At 39.7% G+C, this 27342-nt stretch overlaps 1 protein-coding gene across 3 annotated transcripts in view; it reads left to right on the top strand.

The window, feature by feature from the left end:
- Positions 1 to 27342, top strand: part of LARGE1 (LARGE xylosyl- and glucuronyltransferase 1) — a 278913-nt gene that overhangs the window by 193733 nt on the left and 57838 nt on the right. For all 3 annotated transcript variants that reach the window (XM_034063061.1, XM_034063062.1, XM_031050097.1), the window contains one exon: positions 21791 to 21895. In XM_034063061.1, coding sequence (XP_033918952.1) covers positions 21791 to 21895 — 105 coding nt within the window. The remainder of the gene's footprint in view (positions 1 to 21790; positions 21896 to 27342) is intronic.

The raw sequence follows: 27342 nt of genomic DNA, 5'->3' as shown, positions 1-27342 counted from the left end.
CAGGCATATTCAATCTCCCAGTTGTTAAAATAGGGTCTTTCACTGATAGTGTCTTCTGTCTCTGTTTTTCAAGGTACTAAGAGCACCTTCTCCAACCTGCTCCCCAAGAATAAAGCATGCCCCACCTTTAGGCAAGTATGTGGAGCCCTGTGGCATCAGGGGCAGGTTAAACAGCCAGATGTGCCTGGCAGGTACCTCTTGTTAGCCTGCCAGTTTCCTAGCAAGAAACGAGTAACCTGCTGATTTTCCCTGAAAAGGGCTTGGGAAACCACTCAAGAAACCCAGAGATGGGACAGTAAGAAATGATGCAAAGAGAGCCTCTGTTTTTTACAGTGTTTCCTTTAGCTTTTACCTGCTATGTTTTTATACTGGTAGAATCAGCAATGGGCCTGGAGCCATAGGAAGAAAAATCCTTTTTCTGATACCCTGTCAAATCCCTGAATAAAGACCCCTTGACAGGGAGAGTGAGCCAGTTTGGCCAGTTTTTCAAAAGCATTCTTGTTAAAATCCATGTGAGTTGTGGGTGTTCTTGCTCCTTTGAGAATCCAGGCTCAGCATTCATACTTTCTTCTTAGCAAATCTCTTATTTTGTGCTCAACTCACTCTCTTTCTCCAGCAATGTTACCCTCACAGGCCACCTGAGGAAGAGAAGGAAAGGCAAAAGGTTTAGGGTAACTAGCTCAGGAGCAGTTTTCACTTTCCCAGTCACTAGAAATGGGCAGAGAGAAGCCTTCCATTGCTAGCCTGCCAAAGCTGTAGCTCCTGGTTCAAGACTAGATTGCACTATGATTAATGAAATGTGTTTAGCAGTCTCATTTGAGCTTTTAATGGTCTGTTATCTGCATTATGGCTTTAGCATACACTTCAGCATGATTGATTGCTTGTTTGGGAGTAGGAAGCAGGGTAGAGGGCTGCTTTGAGGTGTACACACTGAACACAGAGAGAAGTGAAAATAGCTTCTGGAAATGCTGTGTTAATCCTTTGGGATGTGTCTCTATGCGGGCCAATACACACACGTGTACCTGAGCTAGTTAACCACACTAGCAAAATACTGTGTTAGGCTGATCAGTCCTCCTGAGAAGTGGCAAAAATACACAGTGGCAAAATGCTACATTAACACAGTTGTGTGGCTTCTGCTACTCAAGCAAACCAAGACATCTCTCTGCTGGACACTGTGGTATGCCAGTTTCCTACAGCTTTCCTTTTCTGTGTACTTCACCCTTTTCTGAGGGCCATAACATGCTGCTGTTCTTCCCTACCTTAGCAGTAGGGTAAGCACAGCTCCCTTCTGAATCAATCAATTTCCCATGTCTCAAGTTTAGTGGGAGGATTGCTGACATGCAGATTGGGATGTTAGTTTGCCACTTATTTTGCCAGCCATGAGCCTGAAGGGAATATGTTGCAGGTGAGAGAGCAGCCTTCAGGAGTACCTTGCAAGCATCTACAATTTAAATTTAATGACCTTATTTAGTGAAGTACTTAATCATAGGATGAAGTGTAAAAGCTCATGAGTAATCTCATTGACTTCAGCAGGACTGAAAATGATGATGCACTTAAATACAGCATTGACTTCGGGATGATAACGTCTGAGCCTGTCCTGGTAATAGATTCAGGGCCAAGTGTTGCTCTTCACTCGCATCCTCTTACCCCCCCTCACTGAACAGTATCTGCCAAATGTGGTCTTTTCTAGGTTCAGAGGAGAAGATGTGATATACTGACTTCCCATTAGGCCTTTGATGCTGAAATTTAAGGTGAAATTTAAAATCACTGAGTTTAGCTTTGGGAAAAAGATGGAGCAGTCAGCAAAATGTCACAGGTGACCATGATGTACTGCTGCTCCTCACTGACATGTGCTGTGACAGGTCATGCATGCCTGAGGCTATGGAGCTCAATGATCCCTAGGAAATAAAAAAACAACTCTTGCCCACAACTCATAAATTCTTAATACTAAAATATTTTTTTCACTAAACTCCATCAGGTTAAAAGTGTTCATTGCAAGAGAACAAAGCCTTACTGGAAACCTTCAGCTTCCGTAGAAAATGAGTTTTTAATCTGGCCTCTTCTGCCCTGTTTCTGAGCTGTCACATCGTAAACTCTTAGTATAATCATTTTGATCATTTTTTTGTGAATCTTAGGAATATGTCACCTCTGTGTCCATCTGAACATGCACCCATCAATTTGCTTGTCACCTGTCTACCTATTTTTATCGCATAAAAGATGTGAGCTTTGTCATCCATTTATTCGTCTTCCTAAGAATGTTCATAAATTATTCTGGTCATTTAATGCATCCTAGCTCTGCATTTTGTGGGTATCTGTTCTTGGTAGCAGTAAATCCGTCAGTTTAATTGCTTTCTCTTCATCCTCAAACTTTTTCTCATTAAGTCGATGAGTAATCATATTATTAAGGATACTAGGGTGGAAAAGTTGTTACTGGTTCTCTTTGAGTTCTTTTATTTAACAAAATGAACCTGCTAAACAACAATTCCTCCCCACTGTTTCCTAAATGGTATTACTTCCTGTTAGGCACATGGGAGCTTCAGCCTGTTTGCTTTTTAATTAAAAGGAAGTTTTCATCTACCTCTTTCATCATCAGGATTTTCTGTCACCTTGAAATGAAGGCTCTGGCATTGTCTTTTAAATTATTGAGCCCTGGCCAACTGGGGGAGTTCAGTTTAGAGTATGCATTAATCTTCTTAACTACTCCCATCAAACTGACTGTCCAGACTACTGCGGTTTCAGTACCCGTGTTTGCTACCCTTCCTTTGTCTACCCACCAAGACATACAAAACATGTATATAATCTTTCTTCATGCTTACTAATTACTGAATTATGTATTCTTTTGTGTTCTGACATGTTAACGAAACATTTCCCAAGGTCGTGCCTGACATGAGTAAGTTGGTGTAGAGAGCTTTTCCTTTGCCACTTGGTTAGCAGAACTTGGAGTTGAAAGTGGTATTGCTTCAGGAGTTACTTCAGACCTTCTGGGAAAACATTATATATCTGTCCTTTTTCCTTTCAATTACTCTGATTTGCAAAAGATAAAAAAAAATTAATCCTTAAGCAGAGCTGAAGTAATTTGCAATCTTAAAACTATTTAGACTCTTCTGTTGAAACAAGAAAAAAGGTTAGTGATTTGTGCACATTACTGTTGTCAGTGTATTGGCAAACTTGGTTGCTTGTGAAACAAGCTGTTAAAAATCCATAGCAGGGTTGAGAACAAGAAGAGCAGTCCCAAAGGGTGGAAGAGCAGGGATCTGGGTTCTGCTTCCCATCTCTGATGTAGGTATATGTGGTTACCTTACTGCCTCTGCAGTCCTGGGTCCTGCCTGTGGTTTCCTTTCTCCTTCCCATTGTCTGTCCTGCCTAGTCATTGCCAGTTGTGTGTTAGTACAGCGCCTAGCACTGCGGAGCCCTGGATGAGTTCCCCCTGTACAAATAAATTGTCCATAGGAATAAGTATTTTCTGTACTGAGCCCTTTTTACACTGGGAATTCACACTTTTATCTCGCATTTAGTCTAGGTGGAATAATTGTGCAAGATTTACTGTGAACACGTGAAGTTGTAGCTGTCTGCTTTCATTGTGGTTGCTCAGATGCTGTTGTGTGTACTCCTGAACGTTAGCTGTTAGACACTTTAGAGGGCAAATACTGACTTCTGTGAATTTTACCATTTAGTGCCACACATGATTCTGGTACTTTCTTCTCTCAGAGTTTCTTCTTATAAAAATATCAGATGTACTCTCACAGCGATCAAGCATCAATTTACACATCCTGCTATGCCATCCTGGTATCGTTTCAAAAATAGTGGTTGGATCCTTTTGCATTTGGGGAAGTTGTTAGTTTTAATTTAGCTTGCTCTTCTACAGAACTAAACTTGGGCTGCTATGGATTAGAATTCATGAAGCCCAGTTTCCCAAATGGCAAAGCCTCTCCTACACAGCTGCGTGCTTTGTGGAGCGTGCCTTGGCCAGAGGATAGCTTGCCAGCAATCCTGTTCTTGGTCTGACAGCTTTCCTCAGCAACTTGCCCAGAACGGGAAAGTGGGAGGTTGTTAATCAGCAGCAAAGCCAACAGCCGGTGTTTTTATGAGAAAATATATGAAAAATGCTTCATTCTTCTACAGAATAAATTTAGCCAAGTTCTGACCTGCTACAGGTTGGAATGGCTCCATTTTGTATAAAAGGAGTCATACCTGCTTACTGTATACCTGTATTGACTCTTTCCAGTCAGTGTGTATAAATGTAGGGTCTTCAGTCCCCTGTTACACTCTCTCACACCACTGAATCCATTTTATCAGGAACCACAGCAGCTGCTGTTTCTGACATCCAAGATCACCCTGTTGAGTATGTTTTATTCAGCTGCCCTTCAAAGCCAGCAGGGCTGTGTTTCGAGGGCTTGATAGTGCTGGTGTTCACTGGAGCACCCTTGATGATAGCATCCAAGGACACAGGTGCCCGTGCAGCAGAACAGATCAAATTTTAATCCAGACCCAAATACACGTGATATTGTTTCATTCCTCAGGTATGGTCTGAAGTACAAATCAAAGCTGTTAAATGGAAATAAACCAGAGAAAAGACCAAATTCCATGTGCAGAGGGACATGGACTAGAGATTCTGTAGTGTCAAATCTAGACTGAATTTAATGATCAAAGCCGCTGCAACAGTCATTGAACTAAGTTATGTACTGAAATAGGTCTGAAGTTATGAGTCAAATAAGTCAGTCTTCAAAAAACGGACTGACACATTCGGAAAATCTCCATTGCCCACAATAGCCTTAAAAACTTTGTCTCAAGCCTCTATGGTTATCAACTCCCAAGCAAATTTAACTGTACAGTTTTGGATTTTTTTCTTAGACATTGTCTTCCCTTAATTACTGATTAGCCAAAGCAAGTATATATAAAAGAGGGTTGGGGTTTTTTCTCCCTTTTCCAGTCAGTTATGACCCCCTTACCAGTCTCATTCAGGAGTGTATCTGAATCTGTCACCATTTGGTGTCACAAACGTGAGACTGTAGAATCAGTTAATATGTCAGGCAGGTAGACCCAGACTAATTACAAGGGAGAAAAATTAAATTTATCACACACACACATTTATTGACAATATGTAATGAAGGGAAAGGAAATTAAGCAGTAGCTCATGATTGTTAAGTGGTCCAGAAAGAAATACATCAAACTTCTTATGAAAGCTGCTGTACATATTTAAATCACTTTTGGATTATATTTAAATCACTTCTGGATTATACCGTGGAAACATTTTCATATTTGCAGTATCATATACCTTACAGCTTTCTTCAGACCTCCACTTTATAATCCTTTTATATAATTCAATTAATTTCCATTAACATTTCCATATGCTTGTTTCCGTTCCCCCTCTTCCCCCTGCATTTGTACAGGATAGAGTTGCAGGCATATTTATCGTGTTTGTTAGTCTCTCTCATTCGCAGTGCCTTACTAATAGAGTATACCCAGAAATTATTAGAATTATTAAAAGAAACTGCTTTTTTTGTTACATTGTTCAAAATGTCCATCTAGCTTCTGATAGATGTGCACATGAGCATGTGGATAGCTATTCAAAGCTCACTGAAATTACTGAACGTTAGGCCATGTTTTCTCTTGGGCGTACATTCACATAGACTTTCCACGTAATGGTTGTTCACGTAGGACATTTGTTACCTGTTCTTGCTATCCCTGAGAACAAAGAACGCATATGCTGTTTCCCAAACAGCAGTGTTTGGAAGAAATAATAATAGTAAAAAATTATTTATTTTTTTAAATCTAACTTTCTTTTCCCCTTCAGAAAATTATTTATTTTACCTTCCATACACAGAGGGAATAATAAAGTTTGACTAGAGGTAGATTTTCCCTCTTAGCTGTCATTTAAAGGGACTCCGACAAGGTTTGGTAGACCTAAAAATCAATTCACTGTACGTTTTTATTTGATGTATCTGTAATGATTTTGTACAAATTTATTTTTTTCTACTTTTTGCTACAGTTTGCAATTGAAAGAAAAAAAAACCCCAAAGGATTGATTTGCTTACTGCATATAAGTAGATATCCAGTATGTAAAATGGCAACACCTTTATCTTTGGAAGGGAGATACTAAGTATTTGCATTAATAACCAACTCAATTCTTCCCCACTAGATTTTCTTCCAGCCAAGATACTAGTCCAAATAACAAGCAGTAGCTTGAAGTCTTTCCATCCTAGTTGACAGTGGCTAGAGAATTAAGTGCAAATCCTTGCATTTACCCACTGACTAGATTATTTCATTCAATTCTGCAGCCAAATGAAGGCAGATCAATCCCAGATGTTTGTTTGTCGGAACTGTTTGCTTAATACGACCTCAAAAGACGTTTTCATGGCAACAAAGAAATTTCTTTCTGCCCAAGCTCAGCCACAACTTCAGATGTTGTTCAGTACAGTCCAAAAATCTCTGGGTACATCTGTCTCAGTTCTCCTGTCCTAGGCTAGCTGTTTCTCACAGTTGTTGATGTGGCAGTAAGAGAGGCAGAGGACCAACTGACCTTAACTAAGCAACTCTATCAACAGTATTGGTTCTCCATTCTGGCAGTGTAGAAAACAGTCTCAGGAGAAAGAGCTATTTCTGTCCCACTCCCCCCTTGTTGTTCTGAGGAGGCAAAAAATCCTTTGTTCTGCACATGCTTCTTCTGTGCTTAAATAGCAAGGCTTTCCTTACTTCCCACTGTTGTTTGTGTAAAACAAAAAATTGACAATCCCTTCTCTCTCTCAAGAGTCCACTAGCAGACTGCTAATGTTTAGTAAGAGCTCACTGAAGTGACTCACAACTTTACATTAAGGAGAATTCCTGTGTGTAAACTCAGACCACGGAGGGACACTGCCTTTCTGATCTGGAAGCTGTCCTTATTCCAGTAACACATTTGTGTAACATTGCAATCATCTTGGTTGGGGAGAAGAGTGTGCAGGGAGATAACTTTCAAGGTACATCAATTTATCCTAATGCTCTTGCCAGTGAGTCACTACTGTTTTGATCGTTTTGGGGTTTGAACTACAGACTCAAGAATAGATTGTAAAAAGCAGACAAAGGGAAGCCTTTTTTTCTCTCTTGCAGCAATTTAAAAAATAATTTCCATGTTTCATCTACACAAAGATGATTTAATTAAATACTTTAATCCTGACCACAAATGATTTATGTAGTGGTTCAGTCAGAGAAGCCCAGCATTGTCTTGTCATAGAGCATTTACTTAATCCTGTTGTACCTGCTTGATAATTACTCCCTCAGATCTGTCCTTGCATTAGCTACAAAATTAGCTTAAAGGACTTGGAAAAAAAAAGAAGAGGGGAAAAATCCTTCAAATTAGTTAATAATTTATGATTGCTGTTGAGTCAGTCCTCATTCAGTCTTTCTGAAGGGTGAACCTTCCCATCTGCTGTGAAATGAAATAACATTAGTACTTCCCAGTTTCTAGAGCTGATCAGAATCTGGTAATGATATATAGAAAAAGCTTTTCTCCACCTCCAAAACAGATAATGATCTCTTTTTAATGCCTTTGTGTCTTAAGTCGCATCATACATAAATCTTCCTTTCCATCAGTGCATGCATACTCACACATTACTCTTCCTGCAGCAGTGATCTTATAAGCTTAAATGGGAAATTATTTATTTTCCTTTCATGGAAAGGCAGAAGCTGAGTTCCTCTTCATGTGGTGATAACAAATGGAAGGCTGTCCCAGAATTTGATCTGTGCCTTGGAGTTTGTTTCCTCATGCAATTAATGGGCTGAACCTAAGTGACAGAATAAGAGCTTTAAATTCAGTCAGAAGGTTATATCTTATTCTAGCAGGAAAGAAACTGGCATTTCACATGTTGTAGAGGGGGTGTTGTTCTCTGTTCTTGTTTTGAGTATGTGTGTACCATTGAAAATGATCCCTACATTTCGTATGCCAATTTACAGAGCGCAGTTGACAATCCGTATTTTGTGGCATTGAACACAGAGAGAAAATCATACAAATTAGAAATAAAACAATCTTGTGAAAAAATAAGTTCATTTCTGAAAGCCCTTAGGGCATGATAGGGAACAAGTGTAGATCCAAGCTAAAAGCAGCACTAATGAAGTGGGGAGTTGAGAAACGCCCCAGGGGGAACACTGTACTGGAAGGAGGCTGGGACTGGATGGACTAAAATAAGAGTTAATTAGGGTGCATTTGGTAAAAGGAAATAAAGTCTGTGCTTATATGACTTCACAGGAGTTATTCAGAGCCACATACATTATCTTTCGTTTGTGAAGAATAAATCCTAGACAGGTCTGTCTGGGACTACACAGTTGGATTTTATGAGTGAGTACAGTATTTGTGCACCTCCGGGAAAGAATCCTAAAGAAAAAAAGATCAATTTTGACTTTTGAAAGGGCAGAGGTGGGAGCTAAAGTGAGATACAGAAGGGAAACTTTCACAAATCTGTGAGTTTTAGGGTCTGTCCTCAGTGCTAGCAAAGTATTTGCCTTTTCTAGAGATTAAGATAGGTTAACTGTAAATCTCCCATTTACTGGATGCTTTTGGAGACATAAATTGACATCCTGACAATTTTGGTCAGAGTGATTTAAGAAATTATTTCCAGCATGTCATCATACTTTTCCATGAGCTGCATTAACAGATTTTATGGGGACTCATTGTCCCTCTCTCCATACAGTCATTACAGAGAGACAGTGAAGAGGACTGCAGCTAATTCCAGATGGCTGTACACTGAGATGAACTAGGTAGGCAGGGACTCTTGCTATGGGGTGATAATTTCTCAAATTAGTGTGCTTGCTTGTATAGCATTTATGCGATTGAGGTGTGAATTAATTCTCAAAGCATTAAATCCAATAGAAGCCAAGATTTCATCACTAGATTTAACTGGGTCTTACTGACCTTCCCTATACACAGCTAAAATTGTCATCTACATCACCCTTTCTTTGACTTACTGCTTTTCTGATCTGCAAATGCATTTTAATTTGTTGCTATTTTTCAGTACTTGAAAGGCAATCCATTTTTAATTTGCCAAAGTATTAAATGTGTTTCTATTGTAATTTGTATTTATTATGGTGCTTAATAGATCTGCAGCATGACTGACAAAAAGGTGACATCAGTTTCCAGTACAAGGAGCTATGAGCTGGTAAAGGGTCTGTCTTGTGATCATCTGGTGGGTGAGAGATTCCATTTATGCTCCACAAGGAAAACAGAAGGTGAAGCCCTTTTTTTTTTTGTTGTTGTAGTACCTTTTTTTAGACAAAAGAGGCTTATCATACAGATAATTTTCCTTATCTTATTTATTTCATAAGTTTGTTCCCTTTTAAGAGGAAGTGCAGTGTGTCATCTAACATCTGTGGTTGTGAGGGAATGAGTTAGCCAAGTCCATTTTACAGCTTTCAATTTTTATACTGTTTTCCATCTTGTCCCTGGACAGCTGAAGAGGAAAATAAGTGAAGGGAAATTTTCTCATATTTGACTTGCTGTTCTTAGCCTTTTGATTACCAGATTCATTGAGATGCAAGATAGATTCAAAACTCATAACAACATTTTGCTGCTTCATAAAAGAAATGGTGCTTACTCTCCATGCATTAATAGAGATTAAGAGGATTAACTGATACCATAACTTCCTGCCCTTTGCATGCTTTCCTGCAGTGGTTGCACAGCTGGTTCACTGAATTTTGATGTCCTCAGAATTCTTAATACTTTCATGCCTCTCATTTTATTGTGGAAGTTTGGTTTATCTTGTCTAGACATTTTCAGTATTTGAGCTGATTGTTTTGATTCTCCGGTATTTTTGAAGGAAAGCTTGCATGCTAAACCTTGTTATAAAATTGCTTTAAAAAGTAAGGTACTTAAATTAGGCTCTGATTAACAAAGAGACACTGTTTAAATTTAAATCCAGTTGGAGTTTATACACATAACTAACAAAGTGGTTCATAAAAGTTTTTCAAGCTGCCGCTTTTAACCACAGCACACGGGCAACTGAAGATCTGCTGCCTGCAGATGCTGTCATTTGGTCAAGCCAGACAACTGCCAGCTGTTTTCAGCCTAAATCCATTTTGCACCTAACCTTTTAGAAGCTCCAAACAAGCTGACCTCATTACAGGGGAAAGAGTATGAAAGGAGAGTTTGTGGGGTGCTAGTGCTACATTTTACTTACTAAGGTGGTCAACACAAAAGCTGAATCCTAGGCTAACAGAGCATACCTCAAAGCACCTATGTAAGAAGTTTGAGCAATGCTTTTTCACAGATGCAGATGTCATGTGAGGCATGCTGCAGTCTAACCAGCTGAAAAGCCCATCAGATTACAAGAAGAGAACCAAAGAGACTTCTAAATAATAGGACCGGTAGACTTTTGCACTCTTTTTTGCTTCCTACCCGTATAATGTCAATGTTATCCAGTGAGCAAACTGCCAGTAATGAAGTCTGGGTCTCTCCCCATCTGTCTCGCTAAATGCCACTTGGAACAAGCGCCTTTTCATTTGACAATAAAATCAATGAATGAAATATTAGAGGCTTGAACGATATGATGTGTAGAATACATTATAGGAGTTGTTGTGTTTCACTGGACAGCAAGTCTTGCCCTTTCTTCCCGTTATCATCAACATATCTACTTAACGAAACTGGCACCTTCTGCTAGTCTCTCACCTCTTTGCTTTTAGACTTTAACTCTTTTGTAACACTTCAGAGTCTCTCTGGCTCTGGGCTGTGTAATAAAATCCTGCACTCTCTGAGTACTCATGGGCTCACATTTTGTCTCAATTAAAGCCAGACCTGCACTAACTAAATAATTAAACCACAGAAAGGGAGAAGAGCTTAAGCTGATTTTTGTAACATTTTTATCCTTTTACTCAGCCGAGACAGCCTTCTTCTATCTCTGCTTTGAGATATTTCAGAGCAACAGGAATCACTCAGTGCTAAGGCAATAAACAGGGGGAAAAGAGAAATGTCAGTGCTGAGGTTCCTAAAACATTTGAAATGCTCCACAAAGACTGATCTGCAAAAGACTGAAGGATGAGATTTTTAGCTTCTTTTTCTTAGCCTTATTAGATTCTTCATCAGGAATAGTAACCACTTAATTGTCATGCTAGCCAAATGTGTCATATATGTATATAAACAGCTGTAAACTCAGAAAGTAAACAGTAAGTAATGCTTACTAGCAGTCCATGAGACATACAATGCTATACAACCTTGCAGCTCAAGGTACTGTGTGAGTGGCAGCTTCATAATTTTATCTCTGTGCCAATCTTGACACTGTAGTATTGGACAGGGTTATTACATGCTGGCCAAAGTGAGTCAGTGCTATATGTGATTTCAAGTTGAGTTTACGAGTAAACACATTTTCAGCAAGAGAACATCTCAAGCACTTTGCCCTGTAAATCCAAATGTCTCCAGGGTGCAGGTTAAAAGACAGAGAAGGACGTAGAGAAAGATCAGCTCTGTTCAAATTTAAGAGCAATTCTCTGCATGTTTATTAGGTATTTGCAGTGGTCCATCTCTTGCTGACAAAATAGCTTGCAACACTGTGTCAGGGTAATTTTCCATCCTGTTCTCCAGGTTGCTCTTTTCTTCTTATTTGCACATCCACTATTCAGCCTGACTGCAGGATCATGCTCAGCTTAGAAATGTTGAAGCTCAGCAGAGTGGTGACCCATCTGAAATTGCACAGCTGGTCAACATTAGAATGAGGAACAAATTCCAAGACTCTTGAGCTCATGAGGCTTCTGGTACAGCCACTGTTTTGTTGTATCAGGGGGAAGCATCTTTTATGCTGTAGGCTCAAGATGCAAAACAGCAGGTTGTTGTTTGGTATCAGAGCTCTTATCATATTTCCTGAGATAGGACTAATTGTGCTTAACCATTGGATCTGAAATAATGTTTGCCGTGTTATCTTACCATCTGATGCTCCTAATGCAGAAATAATTCTTAGCTGTAGTGTTTATGATCTCTACCCTGTCTTGAAGCACATAATTAAAATGATAGGTGAGCTGTTTACATAAACCAATTTTCAGTATAGTAAATGCCATTAACAGCACTGGCAAGAAGTGATAGGCAGGTAGCAGCATCTTACTGCAGTCTGTGTCTACCGAAGAGAATTTTTATCTACTCCTGAATTTTTATCTTGAGAAATCTGCATAGGCTGGTAAAGCCACATAGCCAAAGGCAAGTGCAGAGCTTGTTTATTTTTTAACAGAAGCAAACCAAATAAAGTGCAAAAATAATATTGACATCGTTGGATTTTAATACTATGTACAATAACTTGGTGACCTTTTTTCTATGGAGTGGGTGATTACAGCCCTTTTCTACTAAATATGGCCCTGTTTTTTTCTGGTTTGGAATTTTTACTTGTCACCAAAGAAAACAATACTTTTCATTTTGTTCATCTTGAGGGGTTTTTTTGCCTCTGCTTCCACATTCTGAGACTTCTCTGATGATCAGAGAAACTACTTATGATACATACCTACTGATTTCTTGCTTACAAACAATCCTGGTATGTCCATCAATTTAGGAGATGTGTTCCTTTTATATAATATGGAAGGGATTTTAGTATCTTGCTGTTTATATACAATAACTGCCAAAAAGGATATAAAGTAGGAAGCTGTGCACAGTTTCCATGAACAGTCTCCAGAATATAGAATCATAGAATCAGCTAGGTTGGAAAAGACCTTTAAGATCATCAAGTCCAACCAGTACCCCAGGACTGCCAATGCCAGCACTAAACTGTGTCACTAACGGCCTCATCACATGGATGTTGAACGCTTCCAGGGATGGTGATTCCATCTTCAGAGAAGAAATGTTCCGTAATACCCAGCCTAAACCTCCCCTGGCACAGCTTGAGGCTGCTACCTCTTGTACTATTACTTGGGAGATCAGCCACCTCCTTGCTATTAGAAAGCTCTTACCTACCCTCTGTCTCTAATTCATTGCTAATAAGCAGCAGTTTACTATTCCAACAACCTCAAACACCAGTTACTGAAACCTGATGGAGTGTAGTGAAGAAGCGGTGTTATCCTCACTTTGCAGACCAAAAGTGAGGTGCAAACAGCCAGCTGCTAACCTCTGTTACCCTGGTGTGAATCAGAGTTAAGTTTGTTTATTAACAGAGGCAGTTCAAGGTTTACATTGCTGCAGCTGAAATGAGCAGCTGCTTGAATGCCAAGTGGAAAATAAAGAGTCATAACCCAGAATCCCAAAGGATGTACCCAAAGTAAATCTATGGCAGAGCAGAACATAGCATTCAGGGATGTGGCGAGAAAAATTCAGCCATCAGTGGACCCAGTAAGCTGACAGCTGCTCAAAAGACTAGCTGAGTGGGAATTTCTGCATGATTACTGGCAGTGACAGTTCAGGCCCTAAGCTACTAAAAAGGACAGTATCTGACAGTATCTAGGAGCAGTGCTCTGGATCTCACAAGTCCTGGCACTCGTTCATAGATCACCACTCGCCTCCCAAGTGACCTTGGAAATGTCAAATGTCACTCCATCACCACATGCCTCAGTTTCTTCTCATGTAAGGAGGGCTCTTCTTTCCTTTGTAAAGTACTACTAGGCATTACACAAGAGTTAGATTATTGATTACACATTGCAGCCTGCTGCTTAGCTCCCCATTACTGAGATGCCTTTCACACATGGAGTTTGTGCCCACAAAAATGTGCATATCAGGACCTTATCCCCTTTATAAAAATGACACAGTTATGACAGGAAGAGTTGTCACAGTGCACAGACAGTTACTTTTATGCTTTTTAGATGCTCCTCCAAGACAAGTTTTATTGCATGGTCTTCGGCAGCAAAAAAAGAAAGCATTTTTTGTTCAGTGATCATGTATTCCTGCATAGCACAAATTCAGGCCACGGTTTCAATAGCTTGTATATTCTTGAAATCTGGCACAGTCATTTAAAAATATCTTTTCTTTCAGATCAATACCTGAATGTTAAAAGTAATGGATTCGAATTGACTTTGCTCCCAAGGATGTTTTGCTGCTTTCAGAGAAAGAAGGTTTTGATTTTCTAAATGTGGGGGGTTGTATTGAATAAATTAAAAATTAAGAAGGAGACCATAATGAGGAAGAAGCAGTGTCAGGGCATGCAGTCGTTAAGCTGCCATCAGTGTGAATAAAAAATTGAGGTGTGTAGTCAGCAGTGAGTACATCTTGCTGACCTCCTGCAGCCTGGTAAGGAAACAATACTTGCCACCTGAGCAGGGAAAGGGTTTGTGTCAAGTCTCCTAACTGAACTGCTGTCAGTTAGATGTCAGTTCTACTGCTGGGACATTTTGTGCAATTAACAGTGACATAAAAACTGAGGTCAGGAAGGACAAGTGAAGCTGGGATGGGCATCTCTTGCGATCTAGCTTACAATTTCACAGTGGTCAGGTTCATTCTTCCCCAGATTCCATGCAGAGCACTTTTCCCGGCAACGTGTGGGGCATATCCTGACCTGCCAGATAGAAAGCAAACAAAAACTTGTGTGCATGTCCAAATCACAACACCTTCAAATTCTTTTGAAGTTGCTGGCAGCACAGGAGCCCGGCTGTCATGGGCCCATGAAGATATGCTGTTGTCACAGGAAACCTCAAAAAGTTCTGTTACAAAGCAAAAGGTTTTTTCTGCGCTTACTCTCTTGTGTTCAGCTACTGAGAATCCATTTCCTTGGAATTCTGCAGATGAAAGGGCTGCAAACATGAATGGCAGGTTTTCTAGCTTTGCTGTGGTCTGCTGGACTCCTCACTGTCCTCTTCATTTTTCTAAAAAGCTCCTTGGAGAAGAGGAGAGGATGCGTGGAAACCCAATATATTCTCTCCTTTTGATTGATTTGTTCTTTCATCTTTCCTTCTGAAGATCAATCACAGATTTAGCTCTTTACCCCCACTTTTCTCAATACAATTCTGTATACATCACCCTCTTGATCACCTTTTGTGTATGATTGTGCCTTTTGAATCCTCCATCCTGCCACCTACAAAACACTTGTCAAGTTTCTTTCTGTACAGACTCTTGCAGAGTTATTCTTCTCTGGCTCAAGTTACTGTAACTTCTTTTGCCCTGGCCACATCACCACCTCTGAGTACATCCAGAAGTCAGATGATACCACTGCTTTAATCCTTGTTCCAGCATTGCCAGCACCTTCCTTTATTCCTTTCACTAGCAACTTTCTCCTTTAATGAGTCAACCTGGCCCATCTTCCCTTTCCCTGCCCTTGGTGTACTCTGTCTACCTCTTCTTCACTTCTCTACCTTTCTTTCTTATCAGGGGTTCCATGTCTGTCTTCTTTCTTCCTCTCCTGGCACCAGTGTGCTGTCCAGTGTGATGCTCCCATAGAGCAAGCAATCCACTCTTCTTCTGAGGCAGTCCTGCTGTTCCTTCAGTGAGTTACTCCTTGCCTCCTTCTCATCCAAGTTGCTCCTTAAGAACTGTCCGTGCAATTTCTGTCTTTGAGCAATTAGTCCACTAAGAAGGACCAATGGCTGTTGGGAAACAGCAATGTACTTAATGCAAATAAATGCAAATAAAAAAGTTAAAACTGCTGTGGTAGGTATTTTTCCCTGAAATTTGACTTTTTCACATTTAAAAGATAAGTTATTCACAGGAGAGATTGGCTTTTCCTATATCTGCCTCAACACACACATGCACAACTATGCATTTATGCATGTAATATATGTGTGTGTGTATGCATGTGCATGTGAGCATACACCTATAATGCATATATCTCTTACACGCATGTACATTGTGAAATAAATGCACAATAGAGGTTAAAGTATTCTATTTTGTTGAACACAGTATATCCTGTACTATACTGGCATAAGAGATAATGTCATGCCTTGTTTCTGGGGGCAGGCAAGCTTGTTATACACAAGATTTCATGTGCATATTTTACACTGGATTCATAGTAAAATTTCTAAAAGCTTCATAGAGAAAAGTGTTGAGGGGTTTTGTGCTTAAAATTATTTTTTAGAGCTAACTCAGGGCATTTGTTGCATGAGAAGACAGAGTCTTCCATAATGAGAGGGAACATGGCAGTGGAAGAGAGAATTGAGTTTGGGAGCAGGAAGAAACATGAATTGATATAGACAGTGCAAGAATTGCACAGGGCATCAATAATGAGGATGAAAAGCTTGAGCTTGACAGTGATCTGAAGAGACAGATGTAAGAGAGATGTGGCAGGAGAAGTGAAAGATTTTGGAAGCTGCATATTTTGTATGAACCAGTGCAAGATCAGGGACTAGAAGGCCATAGAGAAAGGGTCAGTCACTCAAGGCAAGACTTAAAGTGAAGTGCAATACATTCAGCTGGTATCAGTCAGCACAGGTGCACTGATTTCATTGAAGTCATGAAGATTTAGACCGCCTAAGGATGTGACTTCACACATTTCAGAAAGGGTGTCTTATGCAGGTGTTTAGAGGATAAAGAAAGATAAATCAGAAAGAAGGAATAGGGAATGGACATTAATTAAAGATTTTAACTGAGTTGTGCAGAAAATAACCCAGCTTCATTATACTATTAGAGAGTCAGCTAGTCCTGTGTTCATCAGACGTGGTACTGGCCAATTTAGAAATGTTTCAACATTCAGAATATGTACTTTTCCCTCCTCTCTCCTGTCACCTTTTTATTCTCTGTTTCTCTGTCCCATTTGGGGAGCAGAACTCTGCAGTTCTCCTGATTCCTACCAAGCTTGAATCTTAAATTCTTACCGAGTCCTTCTCCTGTTTTTTCAGCTTACACTGCAGACATGGATTACTCTGGAAGTACTTGGCTGTGGCTCCAGCGTTCATATATGTATTAAATTCCTAATGATATAAACCACAGTTGTTAAAGTAATTAGAAGTAGCAATACAGAGTTATGCTCTGTCTTCCTTTAATAACATCCACAGTGTAGAAATTGCTTACTTATGTTTTTAAAGGCTGAAAAGTATTTGCACTTGCTTTTCACTTTGGAGGCCTGTATGAAACCTTGTGAATGTAACAACCAGGAGAGATGTGCCACAGTGGCTCTCTCCTGTGGTATCAGCTCACCCTTTGGCCATGGGTGATGAAGAGGTGCCACCCCACCCCTCTAAAATGTCCTTTTATCTTCTCTTTCTGGAAACAGCCTGATGTTCCTTTGTAGCAAAGACTCTAAAGAAGATATAATTCTCTAAAACTAGGGAAAAAATCAGGGCAGAATAGGAAATTATTGTTCACAGGCATGAAGATTGTACTGGGCACCAAAGGAAACTAGTTAATACCAGATGCAGCAGAAGCTGATACTTCTTCAGATGTGTCTTGTGCAACAAGTGACTGGAAGCCTGAGGACCAGTATTAGGAAGTACCACAACAGAGCTTTGCTGTTGTGCTTCATACTGCACAGCTGCTATTCCCTGCTGCTGGAGACACAATAGTGTGTGGATAGAGCTTCAGGCTGGCCACATGCAGGTGCTGTTATGCCTTCAGTAGAAGCTAGCACACAGTTACTACCTCAGAGGACTTACATTTGCAGTATATGAAAGAGTCACAATGGAAGAGGGGTAAAAAGTTTTTGCTATCACTATTTTTAGTAAGGGAGAATTGAGCAAGAGGTTGTTATATGCCCTGTCTACTGTCACTCAAGAAATCAGTACCAGAGGTAGGAGCTGAAGATACGGAGTCCCTGACAATGCCTGAATTAGAGGATCATGCTTTCCCCTCCGTTAGCCACCAGAAATCTATGAAGTGAAGACAGACTCAAAGACATGGAGTTGTCAGGCTCAAAAGTATCTGTTTTTCCATGGAAACATCTTCCCAGCAACAGCTAAGCTTTTGCAAGGAGAGAAGCAGTTCCCATCATGCGAGAGCTGTCAGGAAGCTGTACTGTACAAAATGCTATGGCTGTGCAGCTGCCTTCTGGAGAAGTCTCACCGACAGCCAAGCAGCATACAGCCCCGTTCCTGACAATCCAGCTGTAAATCTGCCTACCTGATAATTTTTCGCCATGGTCATGCCAGAATCATAGCCTTGTTTTCTGTTGTCTGGCTGTTAGTGGTGATGTATGAATAAGTAGAAAAGACAGCTTCATTTTCATAAGCTAACTTGTGCCTGGAGGAACACAGAGTGCGAGGGGTGCACTTAATCATAACTGCAGGGCCGGAGCAGCAAACAATGACAGAGCTTTTGCTGTTAGAGATGGTGTTTTATTATACTAACTCTTAGGAAGGAAGACACAGGCGGCTCAGAATGCTGAATGATTCTAATTCATTATGGTAGCCACCGTGTTCTCATCTGCTGGAGGAATAACTCACGTAACTCTTTTGTGCTTGCCTCTTACAAAAGGCCATTGTGGGAAGGGACTCTAGTCTTTCTCCTCCCAAAATCTGAATTCAGACCGTGGTATGACCAGAGGTGAAATGAAGCTCGTAAAAGTTTCTGCAGAGCTGCAGACGCTTTGCGAGGAAGAACTGTAGCAGAGAGACAGGCTGAGGCTGATGAATGATCAGAGAACTGAGGGCAGTGGGAGCCTTCATCACCATGCCTTCTCAACACAAAACATGCATTGCTTCAGCCAGTGCCTCATTTCTATAACTCTGTAACGTATTTGGAAAAGTAAATAACTAAAAAAATTAACTATTAATGCTCAGATACACTGGACAGATATTCTCACAATGTATAAAAGAATTTTGATGAAAGCTTTGAGTGAAACATTCAGCTGTTCAAAATTGGAGGGGCAAAATTTTAAGGATTAAGATTTAAGGATCTTTTAAGGTCCCTTCTAACCCAAACAATTCTATGATTCTATTATTCTCTGATGATTTCTTTTTTCTGTACTGATTTAGAATGAAAACATGTTTTGGAACCATTAATACTTACTATGCAGCTGCAGTTCTGGTTTCCTGATCACTTCTGCCCTAAGTCAAGATCATAGAGACAATGTAAAGGGAAATAAAAATATGTTCTTTGGCAGAGACAGCAATACTATTCCAGCCTAGAGAAAATACAAAATTCATCTTCATCTCTTTCTCCAAGGTGACTTGGGAGACTTGCCATCACATCTGCCTAGTAGGGTTTCAGACACCAGCAGGAGTTACAAACAGCCTGGCAAGTTGCATAATGCTCTACCCTAAGACAGCACGTGAACATGTGCACATTCCTAGGCCATTCAAAAGCAGTGTTAGATATTGTGCTTTGTATTTGTGACAAGTTAAAAGGGCATCCATCTACAGACAGTTCTACCAGCTCAGTTAATGCACAGTAAGTCACATTATATCTGATCCATATATCTAAGCTCTAAAGCTTGCATGATGGTAATTTCTGCCATCATCCATGTCCCGTATCAAACCTCAAAGGATACTGGTGAGAGCAGGATTTGTTCTGATGTCTTCAAAACAAAGGGAAAAAGGGGAAGGAAATGGTACAACTACAATAAATATGTGTGAATATAATTTCCTGAGACTTTTCAGTTTACCTTGGCATGAAAAATAATAACTGAGAAATAAGTATTTCAGGGGTACATTGTCAGAACTGAGATTTTGGACTGGTAGGTGGGAAAGAAAAGCCATTAACAACCAGCAAGGTTTATTCATTTTTCATTATTCGTCAGCTGGAAGGCTGAACCTCTGTGGCTTGTTGGGAAATACATGGGGCTAAGATAATGAAAGCAGATTGATACTCCATGGTAAGGAAGTTCAATATCTGCTTCTTGCAAATGGAATTCTAACATTTCTTTTGATGTTAGCAGTACTATCCCAAGAAGGATCTGTGGACTGCTGAGTTGTGAAATGCGCTGTTAGAATATGGGTAGGGTTACTCTCTTCATGCCAGCTGTGCCAGTCTCTGCTAGCTCAGCTGCACCTGCATTTTTTGTTGGGGTTTTTTTCTCATCCTTTACTAGCCATAGTAGTTTCTTACTTTGATTTACTCTACCTCAACTGTAAGTGATGTTGATAAAGAACAGGCAGTCTTCCAGCATGGAATCAACAAGCGTTGGTTAAAATTGTGCCCTTCAACTGTTTTTGGCTAAGGCTTGTTTCAACCAGTTGCGATCCCTTTCATATTTTCTCACAGTATATTTCTCGTGGTACCTCATGTGCTGTTTAGTGTGTTCTGTGTGTCTCAAAGGTTAAGAGATCCTGCAGTTTATTTGTATGAACAAATCATCAGTTGCTTAGGATGCATCTGCCTCTAACTTGTCATTTCCTTCATTCTCTTGTGCTTTGCCCCCTGTTAATATTTCCAGTTTTCAGTAGCACCAATGTGGTGGTCTTCTGTATGATCCATTCTGCTCTCACCCAGATTTTCCACCTTCTTGAAAAGTGAGTTACGGGGTATAATGTAAAATTTTAAATATAAGTATTACATGTGATCTATAATGGAAAAGGAGAGATATCATCAGAAAATTAGGTCTGGCAAGTACTGGCATGCTGTGATTAGGATAGAGTAGGATGATCCTGAACAGTGGTGTGGAATGGACTTGGTAATTTCTCAAGGTTATTTCTAGATTGATTTCCGTTCACTCCTTGAATGCTTTTGTAATGTTCTGATTTATTTGTTATATGCATCAGCCACTCATTGCTGCTCACACTCATTGAAACAACATTTGAGGCACATGTGGGGATTACTGACAGAATGAGAGTGTTGCAATCACCTGACCTATCCTAATGTCTTCCAAGCTGATAATAAAGTATGAATTAATCACTTCTATCTTAATGTCCTGCTTCCCAGCCTAATCTTGACTTGGGCTATACTGAAATTTTAGTTATAAAGCTGTGGTCCTACATGAACAACATATAATGATCATTTAATGCTTTCAGTGCAGTGCTGTGACTATACATCCAGTTTTATGAGCATAGCTGGGATTTGAAAATGTGCCTTCAGAGCACGATGCTTAATTGCTTTCTCAAAAGGTTGCAAAATAATCTCCAATTCCAGTCTTAGTGCCCTCAGTGAGCGAGTCCTTCTGTCAAAACACCATTTCCTTTTCTTTCTTTGACTGGATCCAAAAGCAGTTTTCCCCTTCCCTCAATCCTCTGTCACCAGAGCTTTATTTCAATCACTTCTCTTATTTACATTTTATACAGCACATTTTAGGATAGATAATTAAGTCTTTATCTATACAAACATTCATTTTTCATTTAATTTTTAAGCAGTGCAAACCTTCTAGACACATTTGATTTAAAGCACTTTTTACTCCAGCTCGAGCCAGCTGCTAATCAATGTAAGCTAAACCAAAATAAGCCCATCCAGAACTGAAATCAGAATATCTATGCAGCATTCCACACAGGCCTACCTAAATGACTTTTGAATTATGCTCTTAAATTAAAATAGTGCAACTTTCTCATGTAGGTAAACTCTTAGAATCCAATAATTTTCTAAGCAAAAGGGATTTCCTTTGTGACTGATAAAAAAACTCGGGGGGGGGGAGGAACATGGGAAGAATAATTTACTATGCTGAGCCTTGTTCTTCAACTGTATTACCTTCATCAGAGTATGAACAGATCTTCATATTAGATTATCATTTTACCAACACTTACTTATCACTAGGAGGATTCTCCATCATTGTATTCCAAGATAAGCAGCATTCAGATTTGTCTGGGTGATATATTTTTGTCAGCATGACAAAGGTTCCCACAGTGTTTAATTACTCAGACTAGCCAGGGGAGAAGGAAAGAAATGAGCCATGATGAATTTGCTATACCAGGCTTGTTGTCTGTTGCATAAGGCTTCTTCTGAATGCATGGAAGAGGGGCAGCACCCAAACTTCTGTCTTCTCTTTCCATTGGTTTTCCCTCTCCAGATTTCCTGTGAGTTTTCTGTTGATTGACTGTCTTTTGTCTCATGATCTTTTTGCAATTTTCTCATTTCCAGGACAGCAGGTTCTTGGCTTGGTGGAGAACCAGAGTGATTGGTATTTGGGCAACCTTTGGAAGAATCATCGGCCTTGGCCTGCACTTGGAAGGGGCTACAACACAGGTAGGCTCTGGGGGTTTTCTCTGAATTAAGGTTTCCATTGAGCATGCAGTCACTCTCCCGCTGTAGAAGAGTATGAGATGTGGTAACTTGCACCTCCCTTCCTAACCTACTGCAAAACTTGTCATTTAAAGCAGTAACAGTGATGCAGTGTGATGCATTTTGAAACTTCTGGTACTGTGCTACTCTGAGAAAAATATATTCCTTCTCTAAATGGTCTTAAGAGAGATTGTATGGCATCCATCAGGGAAGGACTGAGCTTCTCAACAGTCTGACACATTCTCAGCACATCTCCTACAAGATTTCTGTCCATGATAAGCTTTTGTAGACCCAGCAAGAGGGAAAGAACAGGGATCAAGGCTCATTTATTATAGAAAGGTAAATGATATCACAAAATGTCAGCCCAATAAAGATATAACTCCTCCAGGACAGCAACAGAGTCATAATTGTCCTAATAAAATGCAAACTACTGGCCATCAATTTCTGCTGCTGTGGGAAAGGAATAAATACATTAGATCAGAGAATTTGTTAGGTTACATGAGGGAGGTCTTCCTTCTGATTTGTGTTTGGTATGTGAGAAGGCATACCAAGTACATAAAGAACACACACATACATCTAAAGCATTCCAATGCTAGGCTTTACATGCTGATGCAGTGAGTTAGGTTCCCTCTCTTTGTAATAAAAGGGCAGAACAGATGGTGAAGCCTCCATTTAGAACAGGTGAGTCCATTTAAATACCCCTGCACTATCAGGAAATTATTCACCATAATAGAAGTTTTGCCTTGCAGAAATGCATTCAATTGAATTAAACAGACTAACTACGAAAAGGATTGCACAAGTTGTGGTTGGGTCATCTGTATATCTATATTCCTCTGTCTAATTGAGGGAATCACTCCAGTTTTTGTGAACTTGTATTTCAGCTTCTGCGAAGCATCTCTGTTCTGTGAAAACATTCCGAAGGATAGCCTAACAGAACAAAATAAATATGAATACAAGATTTTGGCAAAAGAAGTTTTAGTTTCCTGGTTCTCCACTTTCCAGAGCAGAATTTGGGCTGTGCACTTCTGCCCCTCACTCTTCCAAAAGCATTAGACAGAGCCAAGTTTCATGGATTTGTCCTGAAAACAAAAAGCTTATGTTACACACAGCTAAACCCATTGATGTCAGTTCTGTTCACTGTTAACACCGCAAAACATTATCTTTTGTTCTACTAAGAGATGAACACCTTTTACACGTACTTTCTTTCTGCTACATTTTTGCTTTTTCCTTTCAGACATTTTAATGCTGGCAGAAAGTGTCACAGCCACATAACATTAGAATAACCCAAAAATGTATAGTGGATGCTATCTAAAATGCAATTAGATAAGTCAAAGTGCTGTAAAGCTTTAATTTGTATTGTCTTAACTTATTGTTCCATATGGCTTATAGGTATACCAAATGCCAGTTTATCACAAAATCCTTCCAGTGAAAGCAAAAATAATTGAAAGCTTGCAGTCCTTCAAATAAATTGCATGTGTTAATTCCTGGTATGTGTTCATACGTACCTACCAGGCTATGCATAATTCTGCCTGTTCCAAATTACTTTCTTAAGACAACTCACCTGTAATTGTAAAAACTCTTTAAAAAAACTCCAACCAAACAAACAAAAAAACCCAACCAAACAAACAAAAACACAACCCAGAAGGTAGATAATGAATGGAAGAATGGCAAGTGATCCTAAGTGGATTGATGTTTTTTTTAATTACATGAAACAAGAGGTCACTGAGTGAAGCAGTTCAAGTTCTGAGAAGTAGCAAATGATGTTATTGACAGAATCAGCATCATTTACTGTAATTTTCTTAATTGAATTTATTGTTTGCCTCAGTAATCTAGCAGAGATTGGAGGTATAAATATTTCAAGGAAGATGAAATATGAAGTGAAACAGGAGCTTGTTTGATGTGTTCAGTAAATTAAAATAATTGTCACTGAATGCAACACTTGTGGGCAAGGAGGATGTGGAAAACTAAGGGTGGGGGAGGAAGAGGGCAGGAAAGAGAGACTATAATTCTAAGCAAAACGCTCATGAAAGGCAGTGGAGTGGGAAAGGAAAGACTCAGAAATTCAGGTGCTTAGAGCTGTACTTAGGAACAATAAAAGGGCCCCCAAAACCCTGAAACTTCAACGGGCTAAACAAAGCTGGATCAGACACACTTTGCTTTTGGTCTTGGGAGAGTGATTGCTACAGACCCAGGACACAATCCCAAGAAAATATTTTGATGTGAGCCTCTTCAGCCAGACCCAACACTGGCAGGTTCGATGCAGAAGCACCCCTCGAAGTCAAAATTATTCCACTTATTCCTCCCACTTTCTGAACAAAATAATTTATCTTTCATTTGTACTTTTCTGAGTCACTCTGGACAACATATAGGTTGGGGGGAGTCCCAAAAGGCAGATACAGAAGCCAAAGGTGTGTTTGTTCCTTCTCCACTAGCTCCTTAAACATAGTAATCACATGTGTTTTCGTATTATTGTGTGCCCATACCAAACCTCCTGACAACCAATGCAGATTTTCAAGGGAAGATTTTTGAGGGGGTTGTTTTTCATCCTTCTTCCTCATTTGCACAGGCAGAAAATTTTTTAGAAGTGTGTGTAGGGATTTAAACTGGCAGAGGGGAGATCTAGATTAGACATTAGGAAGAAATTCTTCCCTGTGAGAGTGGTGAGGCACTGGCACAAGTTGCCCAGAGAAGCTGTGGCTGCTCCATCCCTGGCAGTGTGCAAGACCAGGTTGAACAGGGCTTTGAGCAACCTGGTTTAATGGAAGGTATCCCTGCCCATGCAAGCAGGTTGAAACTAGATGGTCTTTAAGGTCCCTTCCAACTCAAACCATTCTATGATTCTATAACCCAAATCACACTTTAATTCATGATAATACAATCTTAGGAGAAACAGACCAAACTCAAAACTCAGTTCAGTGACAATTTAATTGCTGATTAAAATACTCTTAGTTAGAACCATTGTTTATTTATTCTATTCCCTTCGTCAAGCCATTTCAAACAGTTTCTTCTGTACCACAAAGGCACACAGGTTTTTTCTGTACCTCGTTGGCCGAAACTGGGTAAGCTGCTTTATCAAATGCATTTTTATGTATTGCTCATTCCCTTTTGACTGTTTACACCATTAATTCTCACAGACACTTTTCTCTCTGGATCATCTACATTGTCTTTCACTGACCAAACCTGTGCTTTCTAAAGTATTGCCTGAGCTGCACTATGATTTTTTCTCTTTACAGATGTTAAGCTGACAGCTCCAGAATTGGAGCTTGATGTTAATTTCTGAAGTAACAGTCATCTTAGACCTCAGAAAAATATCTTGTAAAAAAAAAATCTAAACATTAAAGCTTTTAGTACATTGTCGGCTTTATACTTTCCATCATGGTGGAGAACAGCTTTTAAAAGCAGTTTCTAGTGGCTGTTATGATTTCAGGGCTCTTCCTCAGCTGGTGTGAATCACCTGTCTTCTCTGGCTTCAGTGCAGCAAGGCCAACTTTTATCAGCTGCAAATGGATTCTTTGCTTTTGGATCAGAGCTTTAGGATAGATTTGTGCCTGTAATTTGGGTGCCAGGAGGGGCATTTGTGAAAACTTTGGCAGAGGGGATTTCAGACTTCTAGACTACAGTAGCCCATGCTGAGAGTTTGAGGCTCATCTGAAATACACTGCCTCAGCACAACTACTAGATACAGTAAGGATGTGTCTCAACAGCTTGAGCTGAGGACTCATACTCCCACGCTGAGAGATGTCACTTTACCAGATTTGTGGATTGAGAACAGAAGGGAATGGCTAGCACCTAACGATTACCAGGCTACGTGTGCACCATGCATTATTACTCTGATGTTAGGACTGGAAGAATGCTTGAATGAATTTCTTTATTGTTTCCCTGAAAAAAAAGGACCTATGAAAGATGATTTGGAAGTGAGAAGCATATGTTGTGTCATTTTTGCATAATATTTAGCAATTGTAAATAAGAAAGACAAGCATAGGGCAGACTGTATATATGGAGTTAGACTGGATTACATCTTGCATTTCTTCATCATGGTATTGTGTACCTTCAGTGCAGAGAGCAAATGACTAGTAAAACAGAGCACAATGGGGTGTTTGTAGTCATGGTCCTGCCGTGGAAACACGAAAACTGCTTTCATCTGCACTCCATGGGCTTCTGTTCATAACATTATGCTAACGGATCTGATGTTAAGAAGTGCTGAGCACTTTTAATTTAATCAGACATTTCCGTTTGGGTTTATTTTTCAGAAATCCTTACAATTAATGCTTTATATAGTTATTGTTGCCTAAGTCTGGATAGATCTGTTATCAAAATGCTTTTCCCTCCCCATGGAAGACTCAGAATTCTATGACAGCCATCTGAATATAGAACTAATTTATGAACTATTCCACAGATTCTGACTTAAACCACTGCTTTTCTCCCTGGTGTAAAGAAAAGAGTGCAGTGTTTGCTTGAGAGGGAAGTTTTTTCCAGATTGTCTCAGAAAATGCAGAAGTCAGAAAACTCATGGTTTATGGAACCTTTAAACATCCTTTAAACATCAGGGTCTCAGTTTAGCCATGTCCTCTCTAAAAGCCATCGCAATATTCCTACCTCCCATAAAACATTAGTCTCGTTTCATACAGGAACTGGTATCATACAGGTTTGGATGCAAGCACAGGAGCATTTGCAAACAGATGAAAAAATATTTTAATGATAAAAAAAAAGAGAGAGAAAAGTCCAACACTAACATCAAGGCAAAAAGTAGTAATTTCTTCACCTACTCACATTCACAATGTACCAGGGTTTCTTATTAGACTCTTGCTTCTCTAAGGTACTGTAAGCTCATTCAGCAAATATTGTTATTGGTGCAAAACATGCTTGATATACTGTGCTTTATAACTCATGAAGATGCATTTGAAGTACAGGTGTGTGTACATTGTATAGGTAGTGCCAACACATTGTTGCTTTTAGGCTCACCAGGAAATATCAGTCTGTGTCAATGTTGGGAAGCTAAAATGATAATTCCGACTTTGATGACTGCATCCGTTTCTTTGTTGGCTACATAATCTGTAGCTTGCAGTTAAAAATAAGCTTTCTTAAAGCTGACTGCCCTCAAAGAATAGCTTCCTTTCCAGTCTTCCTCATACATTTTCTAAACCATGTGATGCACCGAGAACTTGTTTACAGCATGCTTGACATTTTTGAAATGAGGGTCAATATGTATTTGATTTTGAAAATGGTGCCTCTAGTTTGAGAGGCCTATCCATGTAATGGCATTGCTGTGTCTGAATTACTCTACTTTTTATTGCATTTCGTGAGATACATCCTCAGCTCCTTAGCAATTGAATCTATCAGACCCTGCAATAACTGTGTTTTATTTTAAAACAACACCTGTCTTGCTCTGAAACACTGAAAACCTTCATCTG

This window comes from Melopsittacus undulatus, chromosome 5 (genome assembly GCF_012275295.1).
Source record: "Melopsittacus undulatus isolate bMelUnd1 chromosome 5, bMelUnd1.mat.Z, whole genome shotgun sequence".
Taxonomy (NCBI): domain Eukaryota; kingdom Metazoa; phylum Chordata; class Aves; order Psittaciformes; family Psittaculidae; genus Melopsittacus; species Melopsittacus undulatus.
Note: the sequence above shows the minus strand (reverse complement) of the source record. Positions and strands in the feature narration are given on the sequence as shown.